At 33.1% G+C, this 22,621-nt stretch overlaps 2 protein-coding genes across 3 annotated transcripts in view; one reads left to right on the forward strand and one right to left on the reverse strand.

Moving 5' to 3' along the window:
• Positions 1-3,764: 3,764 nt before the first annotated feature.
• Positions 3,765-14,348, forward strand: Sclp (leucine rich repeat containing protein 20 sclp). Its single transcript, XM_070651953.1, has 3 exons — positions 3,765-4,148; positions 13,656-13,799; positions 13,866-14,348. The coding sequence occupies exons 1-3, from the start codon at positions 3,941-3,943 to the stop codon at positions 14,201-14,203; spliced, it is 690 nt and encodes a 229-aa protein (XP_070508054.1). The 5' UTR covers positions 3,765-3,940; the 3' UTR covers positions 14,204-14,348.
• Positions 14,349-20,242: 5,894 nt separating this feature from the next.
• LOC139099513 (uncharacterized) overlaps positions 20,243-22,621 on the reverse strand; it is a 44,524-nt gene continuing 42,145 nt past the window's right edge. For both annotated transcript variants that reach the window (XM_070651988.1, XM_070651989.1), the window contains exons 4-7: positions 22,410-22,580; positions 21,915-22,154; positions 21,345-21,850; positions 20,243-20,829 (exon numbers count right to left, since the gene is read on the reverse strand). In XM_070651988.1, the coding sequence (XP_070508089.1) occupies positions 20,595-20,829; positions 21,345-21,850; positions 21,915-22,154; positions 22,410-22,580 (1,152 nt within the window). In that variant the 3' untranslated portion in view covers positions 20,243-20,594. The remainder of the gene's footprint in view (positions 20,830-21,344; positions 21,851-21,914; positions 22,155-22,409; positions 22,581-22,621) is intronic.

Genomic DNA, 22,621 nt, shown 5'->3' on the forward strand with positions numbered 1-22,621 from the left:
CACCACGAGTTCTTTATTTTTTATAAGTTCAGGCATTTCTGGTTGTTTTTGTGCTGAATTTTTAATGCGTAAATTATTTCGACTGCGTATAAATTGGGAATTGTTGTTGATTTGACTCGATTTATTTACAGAATGACATTTATAGATATTAAAGATATTAATTAGTCATTCAATATTTTTAAGAATCTGACCTAGTAAGAGACTTTTTTTCAACTTTTTCTGAATTAATGCCAAATAAATTGCTTGATGAAAGCTAAATGTGATATTTGTATGATTTTTGGACGTAATTTTATCCACTCCATGACGTTGTGGCTTCGTTCTTTGGGATTTAATTATTGTATACTGACATAGTGATCATGGGTTCGAATCTCGTCAACGTCTATGCTTTTTCGCAATCATATGTATAGAAAGAGGTATTGGTAATTGCCAAAAAGTAGCCAGCGATAGAGACAGTTTTAGAAGCTAACTGACAGAGGCCATGGATCTCAAAAGGATCTCAGATGACCTGTACGACCAGCATAGTAAGTAAAAGTCAAGTAGCCAAGAAGAAACCAAGTAGGTACCTTCTGAAATCGCAACTTTAAGACTACTTTTGCAGACTAGAGGAAGTAATATTGTCAAATAAGTACTTTGGATTCTCCTATAAACTGTAGTTCTTTGTTTGAGAGGAAAGTACAGCAAATTCTTACTAGATAAATTGTCATTAGCCTTGTAATGAATACAACGTGGAATCTATTGACCCAAGAACTCATGGAGAGAAGCTGTCGATAGAGATAGCATGGAATTTGGTGTTGGTAATTGGTAAACAGAATCCAGAGATAGAGTCAGCTTTAGGAGACGTCGAAGGAAGGTTATACTTACTTACTGGAACCATACTCCGACTTTGAGCCTAGATTATTAGAAAAGCCTTTCCATCAGACTCTTTTGTTCCATCTGAATCTATTGTAAGGGAGGTTATGGATAGCAATTAATCTGTACAACCAGCGAAGTATGTAAGCAGCATACAGCTATCGATTTAAGGTCTAAACCAGAGCTTGAGGTTGACTCGAATTTTATATGGAGTCGTCTTCGAGACAGCTCTGCTGCAGCTGTCTAAACAGCCAAATTTCAGTAATTCATTACAGCCTCAATCCCTCTTCCTTCAATGTCTCTCAATATTTAATTTCACGTTTCACAAAAATTGACAATTCAGGAATTTATTGTCATGAGACGTTTCCATTTACCGACATTGGACCCTTCTCAATGGCTTCATTACCTTCAAATATCACAACAAAATCGCTCAGATACTCCAAATATTTTGACTTACTTTGTTATGCCTCGAAAATCTTTATTATTGCATTTTAAGCTTATTAATATTTAACATCAATAACACCACGTGCTGTAGCAGCTTAGTGCAAATTTTTTAGAATAACAATTGACAATTCTTAATTGTATATTGAATTATTCTGTCACTCATGTGTATAATTTCAAGGCAATCAGTGGCTCCAGCATTTACATGTATCATAGCTTTCGTAGCTAATAAAAAAACTGAAACTGTAAAAATCAAGGCGTGCTTGCTAATGAATATTTTATGACTTTTTACGATTTTTAAGGAAAATCTCGGATGTTCATGAGTCAAGGCAAAGAATGAATTATTTTTAGAATTACGATGTAATTGCTGAGTGTGTCTATCTTGTAATTGGTGCGGATAATTAAGAGCAGTAGATGAATGAGCTTTTTGGTCTGGTTTATATTCAATAGATCCGCATTAGATGTAGATTAGAATTTGAATTGTTTGATTGATTTAGCTTTTTGTGGTTGATTCAGTACCTGAACATACAAATCAATCAAGAAATATATATTAAGATGTAATTTGTAAGAAAATGTTTTTATGATTCATTGACTTCATGAGTTGAAATTTTAAAAATATTCTTGCAATGATGATGAATTCCTTTTCTTCACGCCCCTTAAATTGTGTTGACGAATTTTCATTAAAAAGAAATTTCAAGAAAATTGTTTAAAAGAATTTTCGGAAAATTTTGCAAAAATGACGGAAGAGAAAAAAAATATTTTTTAATAATTTTTTAATGAGAATTCAATAATTTAAGAAAATGAGGATTTCGAGGCAGAGTTGTGATGGTCGATGGCGGCGACCGAGAGAATCGGCCAGTTGTTCATTGATTTTACCGGACATTGTTTTTTTATCGCTCGCCGTTTTTTATTGGCCAACGTTTTTAAAAATAAATGGCCAGCATTTTTGGCCATCCAATAAAATCAGGCCGTTTAACAACTCTGTTTCGAGGTGGTAGACTTTAGGCCAGCGTGAGTCTGAATTCAGGCCAGATTCGATGAAATCCATGAAATTCGACTACAAAAGCGGACAACCTGTGCGCCGCCGAAAATTCTAAAAAATGCTATGATTCGTATGCCGTGTGCGGTTTCGGTCCAGGCTTGCCACCAAAGTATGCCGCGGAAAATAAAAGGTTACATACCGTTGCTCTAGAGTGAAGTAAATTTTTAACCATTTCGACCACGATCGGCGCAAATTGACCAAGGGTTGTTTTGACCAAGGGACTGCCACTTGGTTCTAAGTAAACTGCCATTTCGTCGCCGTGGTGACGACATTTCAATATGTGTCGATCGGGTACGGATTAAGTTTGCACTATGCAACACTATCTGACAACTCTCGTTAGTTCAGTAGATAAAAGCTTGACATGTAATTAAGAAAGTGTAGGTTCGAGTCCCACTCGGACTTTTATATGGTAAAACGGATCTTTTTCTTCAGAAGCTTAGATTGAAGTAAGGTTCAATACAGAGCTCCAAATTGCTATTTACTACTGTCAAACTTCAAACTGTCAAACTATTTTTAACCCAATTTAATTAGCAGAATCCTTAATATTACACAATTAATCAGTAAAAGCTTTAAACCAGTTCAACTTTCCAATGCAATATGCAATTTCCATATATTTAAAAAAACTGCATCCAAAATCCAGATGTGTCTACAAACTATATAAATCAACATTAGTTTCTTTGAAGTGCCTGCACAGAAGTGCAAACTAAATGCAATGCCCCCAATGTAAATAATAAAACATCCACATATTGATTTAAATAATCAATACTAATTATATCATCAAGTTATTGATGAGCTTAGCAGACAAAAAGTCACCAAGGAATCCAATATAACATGTTCAATCACACAAAAAACAATGACCCTAATTCTGAGTCACATGTGGAAAATTTTCTCATTATATCTACTGCCCACCCGTAGCTGTAAATTTCAATTCTTTATGAAATATTAATTCTAAGTGAGGTGAACGCACAAAAGAAGCTTTGAGTGACCGAAGGGAAATCCTGCATCTCAAGGATCACCTCCCTTTGTTCCAAATTCTCATCTCGTCGCCAAGTTCAATAATCAAAAATCTTTTTCGGTTCAGCAAACTTCCGGAAAAATGCTTTATGAGTGAGAACAAAAGACACAAAAACTCGTATTTTGCCTACATTTTCAATCGTAATAATAACAAATTACGCATGTATATTTAAAAAAGTCCATACAAATGCACAACATCCAATACAAATGGAACTTGAGTATGTGTATGCAGTCACAACAAAGAATCAAAAAAGTTTTTTGTTTTAATGCTATCTCGCTCCGTTACATCTGACATATATATGCGTTATAGTAAAAAATCAGCTGTTTATATATCACATGAAATACACGACGTAGTAAACAGCGAATAACTATAAACTAATATTTTTTCTATAAGGCAGCAAAATCTTGCAAGCTACCAAGTCAAATTCAGTCTTGTTTGAATCTTTCAAGTGAAAAGTAGGAAATCTGAGAGAAATAAAAAATAATATATTTTGGATATAAAATTAATTAATTAAGGAAGTCAAAGGAAGTGAACACAAAATAGTCTCAAAGTTTTTAGTGCAATTCAAGAAGAAAAAAATAAAATAATTAAATATGAGACCATTATTTGGAAACGACATCACAAACACCCAAAACTCAGGAAATGGGAATAATGACGATGATGGAAATAATAATCGCAATAATAATCACATTATTGATAGATTAACACAGAATGGTGCAACACCAGTTGCCACAATTGCTGGCAAGGGTATCATTCGTGTTGTATCCAGATGTGAAGATGCTAAAGAAAATAATAATTTAGGTGAGTGTTAAGCTATTGAAGCTATTGACATGAAAGATTGTCGTTACATGCCCGAGCGACACAAATTAATCAGTTGGCGTCCATATGGCTGCCAAACGGAGGTGACTTCCATTTAGTGTTCTTAGCCTTAGCTCTTGTTCTTATTAGCTGCTATGGATAGCCTTCATACGCTCCTATGCAGAGCCTTCATACGCTCCTATGCAGAGCTTTCATACGTTCCTATACAGAGCCTTCATACGCTCCTATGCAGAGCCTTCATACGCTCCTATGCAGAGCCTTCATACGCTCCTATGCAGAGCCTTCATACGCTCCTATGCAGAGCCTTCATACGCTCCTATGCAGAGCCTTCATACGCTCCTATAGAGAGCCTCCATACGCTCCTATGTACCCTTCTTCATCTGTGTCACTCGGGCATGCTGGTTAGCGCCGAAACAAAAAAGTGAAATTTCCTGCTTTTTAAGTTTATATTTTAAATAAAAAAAAAGTCAAAGCGACAAAGAAAAGAAAATGTGATATTAAACTACTGCCATAAATCTAACTTGCTACTGCTGCTGCTACGGAAATGCATGCTTCTTGCTCATTACATGTTTATGTAACAGACATCGTTCGCGATAATAATCGTTTGTGCCTTTTGATTTGCAAATTTTTTTATTATTATTATTGTGATTATCGATTATCGTGAGACAGTAAAACATGAATATAAAATTGAATTAAATTGCATAAGAGTATCTGCACTGACTCTCTTGTCTATTGTCAAGACCTTCGATGTTAAGCATATATAAATTTTCTATTCCACTTGATTTAAATCAAAAAATTGTGTTTTTTTCGTTTAATATGAAAATATTATTATATCGAGCATTAAAAATCAAGTTTCAAGGCAAGGATTTTTTATTATTAAGAACACATTTAATATATCAATAAATCATGTGTTGATATTGTGCAGAGTTGAAATATTGGCAAGTTCAATTGACTGGAATATATAAGTGCTTGTGAATTGATGAAAGTTCTATTAGATCAATTATAATAACATCAATTTAAAATTGAGGCTACCATGCCTCTTACTTACTTACTTACTTCATCTGATCATCCATGACCTACCAAAGATGTCACCTAATACAAGCTATCACTGACTATCATTTGCCAATTCCCAATTCCAAACGCAATTCTATCTCGATCGACAGCAGATTCCATGCCTCTAATGTCACAAAATTGTAGATCAGTTGGTAATTTTTTGAATTATCAAGCTCATTTGAATGTAAACTCAAGACTTCCTTAATGTTATACAACATAATTGAATGACTTATACTCTGGTTTATTAATTGAATAGAGACAGGTGCACATTAGTAGCCTCAATCTATAATTAAATGCACTTTTCTGATAATTTTATTTAAATGCTGTTTTCTAATTACTATGGGATATACCCATGAGATGCCCAATTCTTGAGTGAATTAGTTAGACGCATATCTTGATTAGGAACGCAATATGAACTCTTCAGCTGTTCACATCGTGTATGGGAACTTCGCATTCTTCAATCTCATTCTTCATTCTTATTATTATTAGACTCAGAAGTTTACAAATAATTTGAATTTAGTTGATCTTAGATGCAATTAGAACTTTCAATTCATGGATTCAATAGGTTTCAACTTCGGGATTGAATTGCTTGCAAATTTAGGGTCCCGATAACGGGATTGATCCTAGGATTACAAACAATTTCAATAGTTCTTGCAAACCCTAAATGCAATGTATAAGCTATGTGTCATTACTAGAATACTGATTTTCATGAAATTCCGTGATTTATCTCTTGAGCGCTAAGCTAATAAAATAATTTAAAGGAGAGCAACTCAAGGTGGAACTTTAAAAGATTTGAATGAGTTTTATACTGATTCTGTACGCAGTATCCTTCGATTTTATCATAGTGATTATATAGAAGATTACTCTCCTTCTTGACACTTGACCTTTTGGCTCAACAATTGAAAAAAAAATTGAATTTTACTCCAATTTAATTGAAACTAATTTTAATTGCAATTCAATTTTCCATGCAAAATTTCATTCAGCTTAAAAATGCTCTTCCTGGAAAAATATAAGAACTAGAGCAAACAATTCTTAAATACTTTCAAAAAATATTCCCAAACATGAGTTGTCCATATTCACACATCCATACTCACATTGCCTATCCAAGAACAGGAGTAACGACTTATGTCTATTAATATCCATGTCAATAAATAATCGAGTTCAAAAACATCTGAGATTAAAATAAAACTTAAAGAAAAAATTCTACGATGCGGCATCTTCAACTACAAAGTGACGGTTATTTTTATTACATCAATATGAAATGTGAACTGAATCGCATGAAGTGATGAAATTCAATTGCGGCGAAATCCTCGTCCTTTGTTTCATGAACTCGAATTAAAACGGGATCAAAATTAAATTTTCGTATTTTGAACTTACAAAAAATAACAAAATTCCAGTGGCTGAAGCTTGAACAATTCGCTTCCAATTAATATTAAGCTATGCTTTTAAAAACCTTCAAAAAAAGCATTTCAACAACCAGAAAAAAGCAATTTCATCAATCTGCAACTTCTTCACATCCCATACTTTTGAATTTCAAAACTAGTTTTTTCAGCATGTACATTCACATGTTAGACACAGATGTGATGCATATAAACAACAATCATATGATTGATATTGACTTAGGTCATTGCTCTAGTTCTGACATTTAATTCCATCCAAAAAAAAATTTCTGCATCATTAAAGTTTCCCACTCAATAGAATTTACGCCAATTCAGTCATTACGTCTCACCAATTGCAACGTGATTCAATAAATAAAGGCAAACAAAGGTAGAAAAGACAATGAAAAATTGTTTGTTGATTTTCGCACACATAGAAGCGACTACAGCTGATGATGATGATAATATCAATAAATTGCATATAAAGTGTGTCATTTTTTTCTGGTGATGTGCTCACATAATTGCCAGTTTTAAGCTGATTAAAATTTTTTTAATGAAATATGAAATGTGCCACGAAATTATTTTAATTTATTTGAGAGTCTACAATTATTTTCTTATGCACTGTCGGTGTCGAATCGAACGATTTTCGTAATGATTTTTAAAGTGTGAGATTTTTTAAGTGTTTGGCATTGTGGCTGGGTGGGTGATTGATTGATCAATATAGTTCAGTTAAATTGAGCAAGCTCAATTTAGTGAGCATATTCAAGAGCATGGTTCTTGTCTTTTTGGGATAGTTGCAATGGTGTTGTTGGAAATTACTTTAAGGTACGCCATTTATGACCTAAAAATAGGGTTTGTGGTGCTACTTGGTGAGAATTCTAAAGCGTTAGCCAGATACCACTGTGAATTGATAGATTTATTACCTTAATTATCAGAATCATAAAAAGCTTGTTTTTAGTTAATTCATAGCCAAAATAAATTCATGTAGACTAGCTCACAGATCGATAAAAGGCAATTTTTTAATATTCTAGTTTTTTGGGTTTAATTTGAATCTAGAGCATTATTGACCAAACTCTGTGTCGCGTCACACTTGCTAGAGATTCAACAAATTACATTAGAATTAGACATTAATTAGACATTAACTGGCTATAACGAATTTTTATCCACTAGGGCATGTTGTCAAGCTTTTTGACAACTTAGTTGTGAGATCAGGCTCGGTGGTATACCCTAAATCTAAATGCCTTATGTTGCACTCTATGAACTAGTTAAATTCGGAAATGATCTATTGGAAGCAATGCTATTTCGATACTGGCTGCTATTCACATGTTAGATTATACAAATAGGTTTTTAATTAAGGATTATAAGACCTCCGAGTGGACAATTTGACATCATGCCTAGTTAATAACTAGGCCAAGAGTCGATTAATGACATTTTTTCAGAAAGTTTCTTAAACTATGTTATTAGTCAATCTTAGGTCTAGTTTTTAACTAATCATATCAAGTTGTCCACTCGGAATCATAAGACCAGATAAGATTCTTGAAATGCTGAAACCAAAAATTCTCAAAGCTCAGAATCTCATCTGAAAATTGTTTACTTTTGTCAGAATTTCGCAATATTTGTTAACCGAAAAAAAATGCGGAAATTGTACAATCTTTACGATTTCCAGACGAATGCCTGAGCCTTGAAAATTCTCTTCAATATCACAAGCTCTTTAAATGGTTTTACTAGAATTCCAGCCAATTTTAGAGTCAATTCCACATTTTCCAAATCAAACTCACAACCAGCAAATGCATCACAACCAGCAAATGCGTCACAACCATTCAAAACACATCACACCATCACCTTTCCCTACTAGTTTACATCAACAACACAAGAAAATTACACGAGTTTTTCGAAAAAAAATATAAGGCGCAAAAAAGTAATGATTATATGAATGATTGAAGAGGCCAGAAGAAATAAACTAATGAAAACAAAAACAGCAATAATTGCCAATAAACACACTGACAAGCAAAGCATGCAACAAGCTAACTTGTAGATGTATTTTCAATTTGGAATAGCTTAAAAAAACTCATTGTTGCACAGCAATGCTTCATGAATTTTCTGTCGGAAAAAAATATTAGGCAATTGACATAGCGAATGAGCTCAGACACGATGAATTTGGGTTATTAATACCGAGGGCTATTTACGACACAATTTTAATATATTGCATATAAACATTTACACATTCAGTAAGAAGTATGAATTGAATGAAAAACATATGTGCGAGCTCCTTCCTTTTTGTAATTAATTAACGCTTGGATGAGTCTTAATGCAATTTTCTTTACGAACCGCATGGTGCTGCTTGTATATACACGAAAAGTAGAAGCAAATGTTTTGTCTATCTACGCAGAATTTTTTAATAAGTTAATGAAATTGTCTGGCCAAACTCTTGTATCGTAAGCGATTCGCGATTGATTGATTGATATTAATGGAAGTATGAAATCATTTCATTGTTATTATTCGTGGCGTTTCAAGTGCTTGTTGATAAACATCACAATCTATTTTGACGAAACAATTAAAAGGTCATTATATGGGGGTCTGTGGATGGATTTTGAGTGATGTTTTTGAAGATACTTACTTACTTACTTTGCTGGCTGTACAGATCAGATGTGATCGACTCTGTGCTGTGATCTTCTTTCAGTTGACGTGTAAAAGTAGCTCTATTACTGGCTGCACTTTGCAATGCGTATTTTTGGATAATGAGCAGTATTTATGGTGCTTTGTTTGGAGTTTTTTGCTTAATTTTTAGGGAACCATGAATTTGTTAAATCTCGGAATGCTGATCAATGAATGAAGTTTAAGGTAAACTTTATACCAGAGGCGTATCCAGAGGGGAGGGATTATTGGAGGCTCAGGCCTTCTATATTTTTGACTTGTCAAACTTACCTACATTCTAAAATCATGAAAGTGCACTAGATATCTAGCAAATCAATGATTAATGAATCGTAGATGTTTTCAATAAGTTCAATCATAAATAGAATGATAACTGAAGTGATTCTTCATCAATTGTGATTCATAGTCTTCCTTATTTGACGTCTATAGCTGTCTCTATCATAGATTACCACTTCACAAGTTCAAATAGCAAGAATAAGTCTGTCTCTTACACGAGTGGACAAAAATACGTTAGAACTAGTTATCAAATAGTCTCGGGTTACTTCTTTGCTGTACTGTTTGCTTTTTCGAAATCCCGGTCATGACAAATTTTCAAGATCGGGTTCTGGATTGAAATTTTCGGGATATCCCGGGAAATCCCAATCCCATATAGATCAACTTGAATCTATGACTTTTCTTAATTGGCATATTGAGCCGGCTCTATCGCTGGATGTCTTCTATCAAAAGCTCATTCTTATATTTACTCGATCGCAATCTTGATAATTTGCCATTTCTAAAGACACATTTAAAGACTTCGTTTAGTTAAGCTTATGAAGGTATTTTAATAACATGTCTGGCTTATCTAAATCAGTTCCGTAAACAATCAGTCTTGCCACAATAAGTTAAAATCTACAACAAACCATTAAAACCACAAAAAAAACTTCTATTTCATCATATCTCATTACTTATCAGCATAATAATCAACAATATCATGACCTAATAATTGCAATCAAGGTTTTTTTTAATTATATCGACTATAATATAACCATTAGTCATTAAAACATCCCATAAATCCAATTACCTACAACAATATGACTAATAGACATCTTAATTAAAAATCTACTGCAAATGGCTCAATAAATCACATAAAATCTACAGTAAATCTACCTTTTCTTAGTTATAAATTCTCACGAACTTTCATCTACGCAAATTGAGTATAGAGAGTTGAATGACATCCAATTTTTGTTCAATTACAATCTACGTTCAAGTCAGGTGAAACTTGAAATATAAAAGTTCAATAGTCGTTTCTAATTATTTCTTGAAGCAGTGCCAAATGTTATCATATAGGTGTCGCCATACTGTCTCAAAGCATTTCAACACAATTATTTTATAATAAATCATCATTAAGTTTAGATTTTTAAGTCAATATTGGCACTGACTGTCGGAAAAATATCGCAAAAAATAAGTTTTGAGTCGCAAAAATATTTTTCCGCGATCTTTTTCCTTTTCCTTTGTCCGACTTCTCTTGTTTCACTTCCTCTCATGCCGCACATCGACGTAGCATTGGAAATAATCTTTTTTGGCACAGAATCAAGTTTTTTTTTCTTTTAATTCCCCGAATGGGAACAGAATTTTTTTTGCACAAAGACGCAAAATGTTTTCCAAAAAGCGATGTAAATAGTGACCATGCGAGAGAAAAAAGTTAAACAGCCCGGCACGAGAATTAATGTGGGGAAAATTTCCTCACTCATACTTCGTATGATGATGTTTAGTGACGATGATATTTTGAGACTATAAATAAAGTAAAATGTGTTTCTTTTACACTGTAATAATAATTAATATACAGTATACAGCACACAGAATTTCTTTGTTTCGACATCATTAATTTACTCTAATGGATAAAAAAAGGCTGTGCTCTTCCTCAAACCAATAATTTACAAAAGATTATGATTATGGAAAGTTTTTGCTGTATTTTCTTAGTTTAGCAATTTATTGCAGCAAGTTGGCTAATGCCAGTGTTGGAAAACGGCTGTTCATTACCACATTCTGTCTATAGTCACCTTCTTAGAATAGCTACTTTCAGTTCATAGCCACATTCTGTCAATAGTCACCTTTTGTCCATTGTCACGTTCTGTCCATAGCCACCTTCTGTCCATATTCACCTTCGGTCCATAGCCACCTTCTGTGTATAGCCATCTTCTGTCCCCGCCAACTTGCGTCCAATGACGGACAATGTTCTTACCGACCGCAGTGGTCTACGCCCGCCATTTCCCCGCAGGCCGGTACCGACATGCCAACTCTAGCTCAACTCTGGCTAATTCAACAATTGAATTCGCTAAAGGGAATAATTACGAAAGCTAGAACTTGATTATTCAGTCAATATTGACTAACTTGTTGTGTATAGTCTTTGTTTCTCTGTTTTATATCATAATAATTGTTTAATTTCTTGCGATGCATTATGATTTTTAATTAATAGCTTGAAATGATTAGCAAGCAATTAAGTGGGTGGGGGTGAAATAGTGCAGGAATTAACGAGATTCAAATTTAAACAGAAATGAGAATCATTTAAAAAGTTGCTAATTAGACAAGTGATTTTTAGAAAATGAAAATTTAACTAGTTATAACATTTTTTAGTTTACGGTTTATTGCGACTGAGACTCAGACTTCCCAAACTCAAACTTGTGATTTATCGATACCAATACTTCGAAGTATTCCCTTGTAGTCTCTGTCTTGGTCTTGGTCTTCGATCTCGGTCTTCGAGAAACCATAAATCTCAGACTTTGGCCAGCCTAGTCTAGAATCAGTTTCCTTGTAATTCGTTTTCAGAACTATGATATAATTCAGGACTAAGGTGTAATTCATGGCTAAGGGTTATGCCTTGTGTCCTCCGTAATTACACATTTATCCATTTTCCATTTGAATTTTAATACAATACACTAAAGTTTACCTTTTAAGCAGCTTATAAGCTGTTATCAACCTTGACTTATCTAGAACGTCCTAGACCTCAACCTCGACTCACATCTTATCTATTATATAAAAACACAAAGGAGAGAAAGTGCGCAATTAAATGCAAGACGGAAAATGTAGCGCATGTAAATGATCAAATAAACTGATATAAATGTGTTTATCCTAGACCTCTCAAAACAAATAATTCTAGTAATATAGTAATACATAGTAGTATAAACAGAAGATAGAGAAGTATAGGATGAACTAAGGAAGGAACTATGGAGAGATTCTGAAGCTTTTATGTGCATTTTTATTGTTATTGGAGTTGGCTTTTCCATTCTAAGACCGAGTCGAATTTGAGGTCTGATTCTTAATGACCAGATCTTGTAAAATTGTGATGGACAACTTATCTGCTGACGCACACTAGTTTTCCGCTCAATTTTTAGGAAATGCCATAAACCTTCGTCAAGTTTGGTTTCGGTCGAGGCTTTAAAAGCTAGTTTAACGCTATTCAACATGAATTTTCATTGCTTTAAGAATGAAATAGTCACTAGGCGAACCTTAAACCTTTTTACCTTAAAAATGAGTCAAAACTAATCAGAGCAACTTCACGTCTTCTCATTAACACAGCAACACAGCGATGCCTTAGCTAACAATTTGTACTGCCCGGGAGTACTCATAAGTGTAACACACATGCTTAGTTGTGTAATTTCAAATAACTGAATATTAATTCAGTATTGAATCGCTCGTTGCACCTCACAACTTGTTACCCATTAGTCATTAAATATATAAAAACTATTAAATTCGCATAAATTGTCTCTAAAGTCTGAAAAACTTTTAATTAATTGCCAATAATTCTCCAACATTTGTTAATTCTAATTAATAAAAGTCCATTCGACAATACAATTTATATTCACATGCAGGCAGGCAGCGGTATTAATAATTCCGTCAATAAATTGTCATGTTTACATATTTCTCTTTATAGAACAAAACGTAAAATATCAAAAGAAGACATCATAAAACAGCGTCAATTTACGTTGAATATTTTTCATTTTTGGCTACACGACAAGCACAGAATGACGCGGAAATTTTCAATAAAAAATGTTCTGATTATGTCTTTGGACCTTAAACTCTTCTCGGAAACTGCGACGCAATCTTAAACACGTGCAATTTAAAATAATAAATTTTATTTCACATTCAGAGCTATGAACATGTTTGTTAGTTCCAATGTTGTCACACATACATATGCAGATGTGTCCAACATATGATCGTCATAGTCTCTAACATAAATACAGAAGAATTTCAATATTTTTTCAATTTTTAAGAGCTGCAAAAGTTAAAAAATTAATTAAGAATTATGGCTTATCAAGCAGCACTAGTAGCAAGACGTTGCATTGATGCAAGTGAAGACCAGCATTTAGGTCATTAAGAAAACGAAATTCATTCATAAAATTACAATAATTGTGAAATTTTCTCTTTACAGATTTGTCAGAATGCTCATTAATTCAAGTACCTGATGCAGTCTTCCATCTCATGCGTCACACTGAGCTGAAAAGCTGTGATTTAAGTGGAAATGTGATAACTAAAATTCCACCTAAATTCGCTGTCAAATTCAACTTAATTACAGGTAAGGAATAAAGGCATGAAAATCACGTTTTTCACACAATTTTCACTGAAAATTTTCTATTTTTAGAACTGAATTTATCACATAATCAGATGGCAAAGTTACCCGATGAGCTCTCCGATTTAGCATCACTTCAATCATTAGACATCTCACACAATAGCTTCCTATCACTTCCAACAGTCGTATTTAAAATGAAACAACTTAAAAAGCTTAATGCAAATACAAATAAAATTATTGAAATTGACTTTGATCTTCTGGATTATCAAAATAATTCATTGGAGCATGTTGATCTTCGATGGAATCCATTGACTGGAATTTGTCATGATATTCTTAAAGAAGCTAAAGTTAATTTTAAAATTGAGCTTTCGGATAGACAGAAAGAGGAATGGGAAGATTTGGATATTTAAAATAATTATCACACAAAATTGTCTTTGGATCTAATTAATCCACTACTTTTGATATCAAAAAACAGGAACAAATTTACTTTTAGATTTAATTTTATTTTTAAGTAAACTCGCGATTCTCAATGAGAATTAAAGTACTTAAAATAATAATAATAATTACATTTGTGTTCCTTTATGATGCTGTTTCTTTAGGAGATTGTGGGTGGGTGTGGTGTAGTGTGGTGGATAGGATGACTGTTGGTCCATAAACTACAATTAATTCATTTAGATAATCTAGTCTGAATTGAGGATATTCTTGAAAACCTCAAATACAGCTCAAATTTTGTATGGAGTCGAGTAGACTTAAGTCTATTTTTCCTTAGAAAATCCTAGTCGACGTCAAGCTCTGCTATCATTATGTTCATTGACTTACCCTAACAGGCAATGAGCATGATCAGATGCGATATTTGTGATGATGAAACGGAGTTGTGATCATGATGAATTTTCATCATCACTCCATACATTATTTGATGACGGTACGGTACCGACGCGATCGCGCTTTTGTGATTATGATCACTGATCATGATCATTATTGCGTCTGATTACGATCATAACTTGTATGCAAGTGCAAACTTGCATGCAATTTTTTCACTTTTGTGGTCACTGATTGTAATCAGACGCAATCATGAACATGATCAGTGATTGCAATCACTGAGCATGATCAGTGATCATGATCACTTCGGGTTACTGATCATGAAAAAACAAAAAAATTAATTAAGTTAACCAATTTTTTTTGGTGTTAGTTGAATTTTTTTAAGTATTTTTTTGTATGTGTGTTAGTAGAAATTATTAATTTATTTTTCAGAAAATTTTAAACTTAGAATTTTTTTTGGTCACCCATCTTATTGCTGCGTTGCTTAACTTTCGAGATCTCACGTTTTTCCTTGAAGCCACCATCTGTAAATATATAATAATAAAAATATGGCAAAAGACATATTTAAATTATTACATTTCTTGATGATGCAAATTTCAAGAAGTAATGATACTTTAGTCACTTCGGATACCATTCGGGTTTTAATAGTTAACTTAATTAACTTTTTTACTTTTCGTACTCACTGATCATGATCAGTGAACATAATCATGTGATTATGAAAAAAAAAATGTTCGACCATGCACATGTGCATGTGCATACATATGCTTACAAATTAAAATTGGTGATTCGTTATAAATCATTATTCAATCTGATAAACAAAAATTGAAGATGAAAATTAAATTTTCCCGAGTTTTTCATTATAATTTGAGAAAAAATATTCAAAACCTTACATTTTATAAGGTTTTCAATTTAACTTTTAAAAATTAAGGCGAAAAATCACTTTTTGAAGGGTTTCTATCCAAACAGAGTAAAATCGATATCAAAAATAAAATTTCAATCGTTTTTCATCCTAATGAAAATCTTGCGAAAATCGTTGCAAAAAATCACATTTTTTCAAGTTTTTTTTTTATGATAATTCCTTGAAAATGACTTAAATCTTTCTGGATCTTGCTTTAATGTCTTTCTGGATCTTGCATGATCTTACTGGATCATGTTATTTGATTGAGAAAGTAACTTTTACCTTACTGGATCTAGATTTTAGTTCGAGTGACTTTGACCTTATTCCTGGATCTTTTTTTTAGTCACTTAAAAGAATTAAAAACAAGATCCAGTCACGTCAAAGTCATTTCTACAAACAAAACTCCAGATCCAGGAAGATCAAAGTCATTTCCACGAACTAAAATCAAGATCCTGTAAGGTCAAAATCACTTTAACGATTAATTAACAAGATCCAGTAAGGTCAAAATTACTTCCACGAACTTAAATCAAGATTCAGTAAGGTAAAAGTTACTTTCCCGATTAAATAACAAGATCCAGTAAGGTCAAAGTCACTTCCACGAACTAAAACCAAGATCCAGTAAGGTCAAAGTCACTTCCACGAATTAAAATCATCGTATACGTTTCACGCCAAGTAATCTTCCCCCTGATTGAAGTGATCATGCTCAGAACACATTTGATTATGTTCATTGATTACAATCAGTGAACATGGTCATATGACTTTGAAAAATTTCGAAAAGTTTTGGAAGTGATTATGCTCTGATTACGCTCACTAATTACAATCAGTGAACATGATCAAATATCACGCTCATTGATTACAATCAGTGATTATGATACTTTGAAAATGAAAATTTTCAGGAGTGATTATGATAAGGTCGCATCTGATTGCGCTCATTGATCACGATCAGTGAACATGCTCAGATATTTTTGTGAACAAAATGTGAAGAATTGAGTAAAAATTTTCATTTGTTGAACAAGATTTTTATGGATAGTTAGATAGATTAGGGCATGAAATAGCATGATAGAAATGGCATGATTAGGGGATGAGGACGTTGGTCCTGTAGGGAGGAAGGTGGGGATTTAGAGTTAGAATTGAATGAGGAATTGAAGATAGAATCTAAAAATTAGTAAGGAAAGGGGAAATGGATCCTACTGGATCTTGTTTTGAAGACAGAAGGCTTAGAGATGAAGGGATTAAGAGGAGTTGGTCCTGTAAAGAGGATGTTAGGGATTTTGAGTTAGAAATGAAGGATGTTAGAGATTTAGAAGTATCAAGAAATTAGTTGTTGAGTTGATTGGGAAAAAATTTAGATCCTGTTGAATCTTATTTGGATAACCGATTATTCAAGAACACTTGGGTGTCAGATCAAGTAAAATCAATTAGACTAAATGCACAACCTAAATTAGAACCAAATTCGCTCAAAAAAGCACAATTCTAGGTCCAATAATGCAAAAACTATCAAAATTAGGAATATAAATCCATAAAAGTGTTCAACAAACCCTCTCTTTAGACCAAATAAAAGAACAAATTAATACTACTAAAAAAACTTCTAAAGACCAATTTTGCCAAAAAAAAAGAACTTCCAAGGAAGAATCAAACAAGTTATTAAATCATAAATATTCTAACAAGAGTTTTTGTATAAATAACACTAGTTTTTAAATCAGATGTGATACGTAGTTTGTCTCAACTATTTGTAATAACATGATGGAAACAAAAAAAATTTAGTATCCACATCTAGTCATATGATGTATGTAAAATAATTACTAAAATTAATAATAATAAACGTTTTTATACATTAATCGTTGAGTGAACAAAAAAAGAAACCAATTGAAATTTTATTATTTAAGAATTGGGGAATCGGATAGATTTTTGAGGTGAATTGTGGATTGGAATGAGAATTTTGAGAATGAGGATGTAAATTTGACAGGGATTCATATTGGGAAAATGATTTAAAATTGTGGATGCATAGACAAGAGGATAAGAAGTCCATACGTATCCTAAATGGACTGAGGACTCTGAGAAGCTTTCAACCCTAGCAGTCAAAGAGCGTGCTTTCAAGAGAAGAGTAATCTGATTACAACGCTCACTTACATCTAGATTGTCATTTAACAACACATAAGTTGACCAAGCTATCGAGAGCATATTCTTTGGCTGTTAAAGAAAATGACTGCCAAATAGAGCCTTGTGTCGTCCGGATAGGAATTTATAGAACTTTGTTTCCAAATTTACTAAATTTTCTACTTCGACAGAGCTCGAAGTCAACTACTTATATGAAGTCAAGTTGACTGTTCCATACCAAATCAGACTCAATTTGAAGCTCAGTAACAGTGGTGAGCAACCTGTGTGACGTGCCACCCTAGTATGTCACCAAAAACTATTGAAAATGCCATGAATCATATGTCATGTACGATTTCGATTTAATCTTCCACTAAACAAGCATAAAAGGTTGCCCACCATTGCTCTACCTAAGCATCCCTGTCAAAACACTGCGAAGCAATTCACCAAGAACCCCCCAAAACAATTTTATTAGCCTTAAGTAATCATTTTTATTAACAAATTTTTTAAGCAAATTTAATTTTTTTATTATTGATAGCAACGAAATTGTGCAATTTTAAAAATATTTGACAATAAAGCAATCATTTTTGATAGATGAACGGAATGAACTGGAAAGAAAGAAGAAATTGGTGTTTATTGTGTTTCTATTTCATACATTCGTTACAGCTTATTGAGATCAGAGATAATAAATATGAACAGTAGCATTTAGATCACCTTAGCAGCACAGATATTTTTGCTTTGTTGTGGATGAATCTGATGGCTTAATAAATGGGTATGTGTTATTGATTTAAGAGTTTACATGATGGCATTCATGGCCGGGCGATACAGAAATTTATTTGGCAGCTATTTGGAAGGCACACATTGTTTGTAGTTGATTTGGACTAGAGTTGGCAAGATTTGAGAGTCTGGACAGCAAAAGTCCTAAAGAGGCATCTTCACTTGAGTCTGAATTTCATTTTAGGTGCGCAGTAGGTGCCTCTACTAGAGTCCGGTCCATCGCTAGAGTCCGGACCATCCCTAGAGTCCGGATCATCACTAGAGTCCGGATCATCACTAGAGTCCGGATCATCACTAGAGTCCGGACCATCACTAGAGTCCGGATCATCACTAGAGTCCGGATCATCACTAGAGTCCGGACCATCACTAGAGTCCGGACCATCACTAGATGAAAGTCTATAGACATACATCAAAACCATTATCACATCACGTACGTGTCTACTACCAGAACACAGATCTAATAATACGTTTGAAATGAGGGAATTTAATAAAAAATTGCAATTTCTAAACGTAATTGGACGGAGGATTAAATCATAATTCACAAATTGTTAATGAAATAGTTTTTCAGAATTAATAATTCACACATTATTCTCTCATTCAATCGGAATTTTATAGATATTTCGTCTGAAAATAGCAACAGAATCAATTGTAATCGAAGTCATGTAAGATCTTTGTTTAAGATTAGATAAAATTGAATGTACTTGTTGTAGGTGATATACTTAACAATGTGTATACTGGTCGAATTCTCATGAAACAAATAAGTAAGTGAATATTTTTTGTTCGGAATCGATGCAATTTCTGAAAACAGAAGTGTGTAAAATTGTTTGTAACAAAATGAGGCTGCATGTATGTTTTGTACTTTTTGGGATATTCCAATTTGTATGAACTTTGTGATTGATTTTTGGTGTTATTAATGATTCCGCCAAGCTTGTTCTTGAGAGCTTAATTACTTACTTAATTTGCTGGTCGTACAGATCAATTGTAATCCATGAACTCTCATGAAGCTCCTTCTCAAGAGCTTGGGCTAATAAAATATTCTAGTTAAGCATACACTGTGAGCATTAATCTCAGCTGTCTCTACTCCTGAGACTACACTCTTTTCAAAAGTATAAATTTCGTAATATCATAAATGGAGCATGTACTTGAGCACCCAATTTGCATACGCCTTAGACGACTGTCTATGCTACACCTACTAGAGTCAGTCATTTGTATCCGAATTCAATTACATAAGATAGGACAAGTGACGTAGCACTGATATTTTGAAGGTCATATGGGATTGGTCAATGCTATCATTGTAGCTATGCGATGCCTCCTTGCTTTATAATTGGTCATCAAAAACATCTCCAGCAGAGTTGCAAATCAGGCACCTTACGAAGCCATACAAATTATCAAGAATTTGTAGGGTTTTTGTCTGTCACAGGTGTCTATTTAGCAACTCTGATCTGCAACATAGTACATAGTGCTCTTTAAGATCCAAGTGTCAACAGCAACTATACTTTGAGCTTCTATCTGTCTTTGGGGGATACCCGAAATTTTTATTTGGTAAGGTACAACAAGTAGATAATAAAAGGTTTAGAATGACGAACATGATTGACACAAATGAAGAATGCTCGACTTAGGAGCTTTGGAAGCTCAGTTGAACACAAACTAGTAACACAAACTGAAATTTACCTCTAAGTGGCATTCAAATGGTGGTCTAATGGAGTTTCGTCCATAAAAGCTGTTTGGCGGAGCTTTCTTCTTTTGTGTCGCTCAGAAAAGAAGGGAGAATAGATTGATCTCTAAATAGGTAAGCTTCTCCTTCACCTCTATCTCTACATAGAATGCACTTACACCTTAAACTAATAAAAACACATTTATTTCATCATTTTATAGCTTACAAGGCTGAATTATCATTATTTTTTATTTAATTTTTATCTCAACATAACAATACAAATAATATTGAAAGGTTTTTCTGTGACGTAGAATTGTAAAAAGCTACTCCTCAATAATAAATTTAAATATCACATTAAATAATCTTTCACTTCACCTGCTCATTCATATCATCTGTATCCATTTACAATATTTTCTCTTTTTTTATCATTTAAGTCTTATAAAAAAAACTTTTTTTTCACATTTTTTAATTAATTCCTATCTAAATATATTCATGATTCCTTCATAAATTTTCCATTAAATATAAAAAAAAATTATTATTTCAATTAAATTAACCTCTCTCAGGTTTCCGTTGGAACTGTATTTAGCTTTATTGCGTAAGCATTTGCGATGCTATAGATAAATTCATATTGATCTTTAGTTCTCACAGCATTTGCGCGACCACGTCTTACGTGATAGACAATTTGTGGAATATCAATTTGTCTTGGTGGGATTTCAAGCATACGTAAAACTATATCACATGCAATGATTGTGCCGGTACGGCCTGTACCTGGTGAGCAATGAACGGTAAGTGGCCTAAAGAATGGGAAGATTAAATATTAAAGTTAGATATTGAATACATTTATCATTTTCGAATTTCGAATTTAAATTTGTCGAAATTCGAAATTTTCACTTTCGAAAATCAAATTTTCAACTTTCGAAAATGATTCTTTAAGTTCGAAATTCAAGTTCAAGACTTTTCAACTTTTCGAATCAACTTTTGAAAATCAATTTTTCAACTTTTGAAAATCAAGTATTACACTTTCGAAAATCAAATTTTTAACTTTCGGAAATTGATTCTTCAATTTTGAAATTTAAGTTTTTGACTTTTCAACTTTCGAAAATAAAGTTTTAAAATTTCGAATATCACATTTTTAATTTTCGAAAATCAAATTTTCAACTTTCGAAAGTCGATTTTTTTATTTCGAAATTCAAGTTCATGACTTTTCAACTTTCAAAAATCAATTTTTTTAATTATCGAAAATCAAATTTTTAACTTTCGAAAATCAAATTTTCGAAATTCGAAAATCAAGTTTAAAAATAAGTCTTACCCTTGCACTCTTTGTAATGACTTAGTCTTATCTAAAGTTGATAACTTCTCTTTATCATTTACATTATTATTATTTTCAGCATTACTATTCTCATCTAAATGCTCTGGTAATGACGTTCTCAAATGTCCACGTGCTTCTAATAACATTGATATAATACTTGCATCATCTGTCGGACAACCAGTCTCTGGCCATGAATACCATAAATGCATTATCTCTCTCCATGTATTTGTCTTTAAATTCTTCACATGAAGCTGCGAAACTGCATACTTTCCTTTAACCTCACGACTCTTTAATGTTACTTGAAAATCACCAAATGTAATTGTATTGTCTAGTACAATTGATGCTGGAATATATTCAGCACATCTTTCAACTCCATTTTCGGTAAGATCAGTAACCATAACAATGACTTTTGAATTTTGCTCCCATATCATACGCCAAAAATCTCCAACGGTGTTCTCGAGCGGTGCTTGTGTTGCTATGTAATAATTTGTTGTATCTTTCGGACCCTGAATAAGATAAAAAAATCATTAAAAGCTGCTCATATGCATGATGGAATCACAATTTAGTTACTTTGACGTAATTTGCATTAATATATTCCGTCTTCTCATCATCATTCAATCGCTGCAGATGTACACGAGTTTCAGGCAATGGAACAACATTCGCATAGCGATTCTTGTCCTCACAATTTTCGGGCACCTCATCAACACGAACAGATACTTGCGGTATTTCCTTAAACTCATCATAAATTGATATTTTATTTTTTGTAAAGTCTTGAAGTGATTGATAGTCGAGAACGTTACTTTGAAGGCTCTGGAAGTAGCGAAGAGTTAGAGATATGATTAATGACTGCTGATTGATGAATTAGCTCATCTCTAAATGATCAGTTAGTCTTAAAAACAGCAATCAGTCTGTGATTGAAGCTTTAATTTTGATTTATTGTTCTTTTGGATTTTCGACCCAATTTTAAAAAATGTGCGAAAATCTCAAAATTAAGAAAATAAGCCTCTACATCCACAGATGATGCGTGTATATAACTAGTTCAGCATAACGTTGGAATCAACTTACGGGATCCTCAAATGCAGAATTTCCATATGATCGCTTTGACAATCTTAGTGCATTAGCCTTACGTCTGACACTGTTGTAGACTGAGACATTATCCAGGCTGTATGCATCAAGCCCAACGGGACGGCATCTTTGTCCGTAAGTCAATTGCTTCTTGCGTTTCTTCAAAAAGATCTGTAAAGGAATAAGATAAAGTCAGGAAACATGCAAACTTG

This window comes from Chironomus tepperi, unplaced genomic scaffold, assembly GCF_022539635.2.
Source record: "Chironomus tepperi strain 1889 unplaced genomic scaffold, CSIRO-AGI_Ctep_v1 contig_472, whole genome shotgun sequence".
Lineage (NCBI taxonomy): Eukaryota > Metazoa > Arthropoda > Insecta > Diptera > Chironomidae > Chironomus > Chironomus tepperi.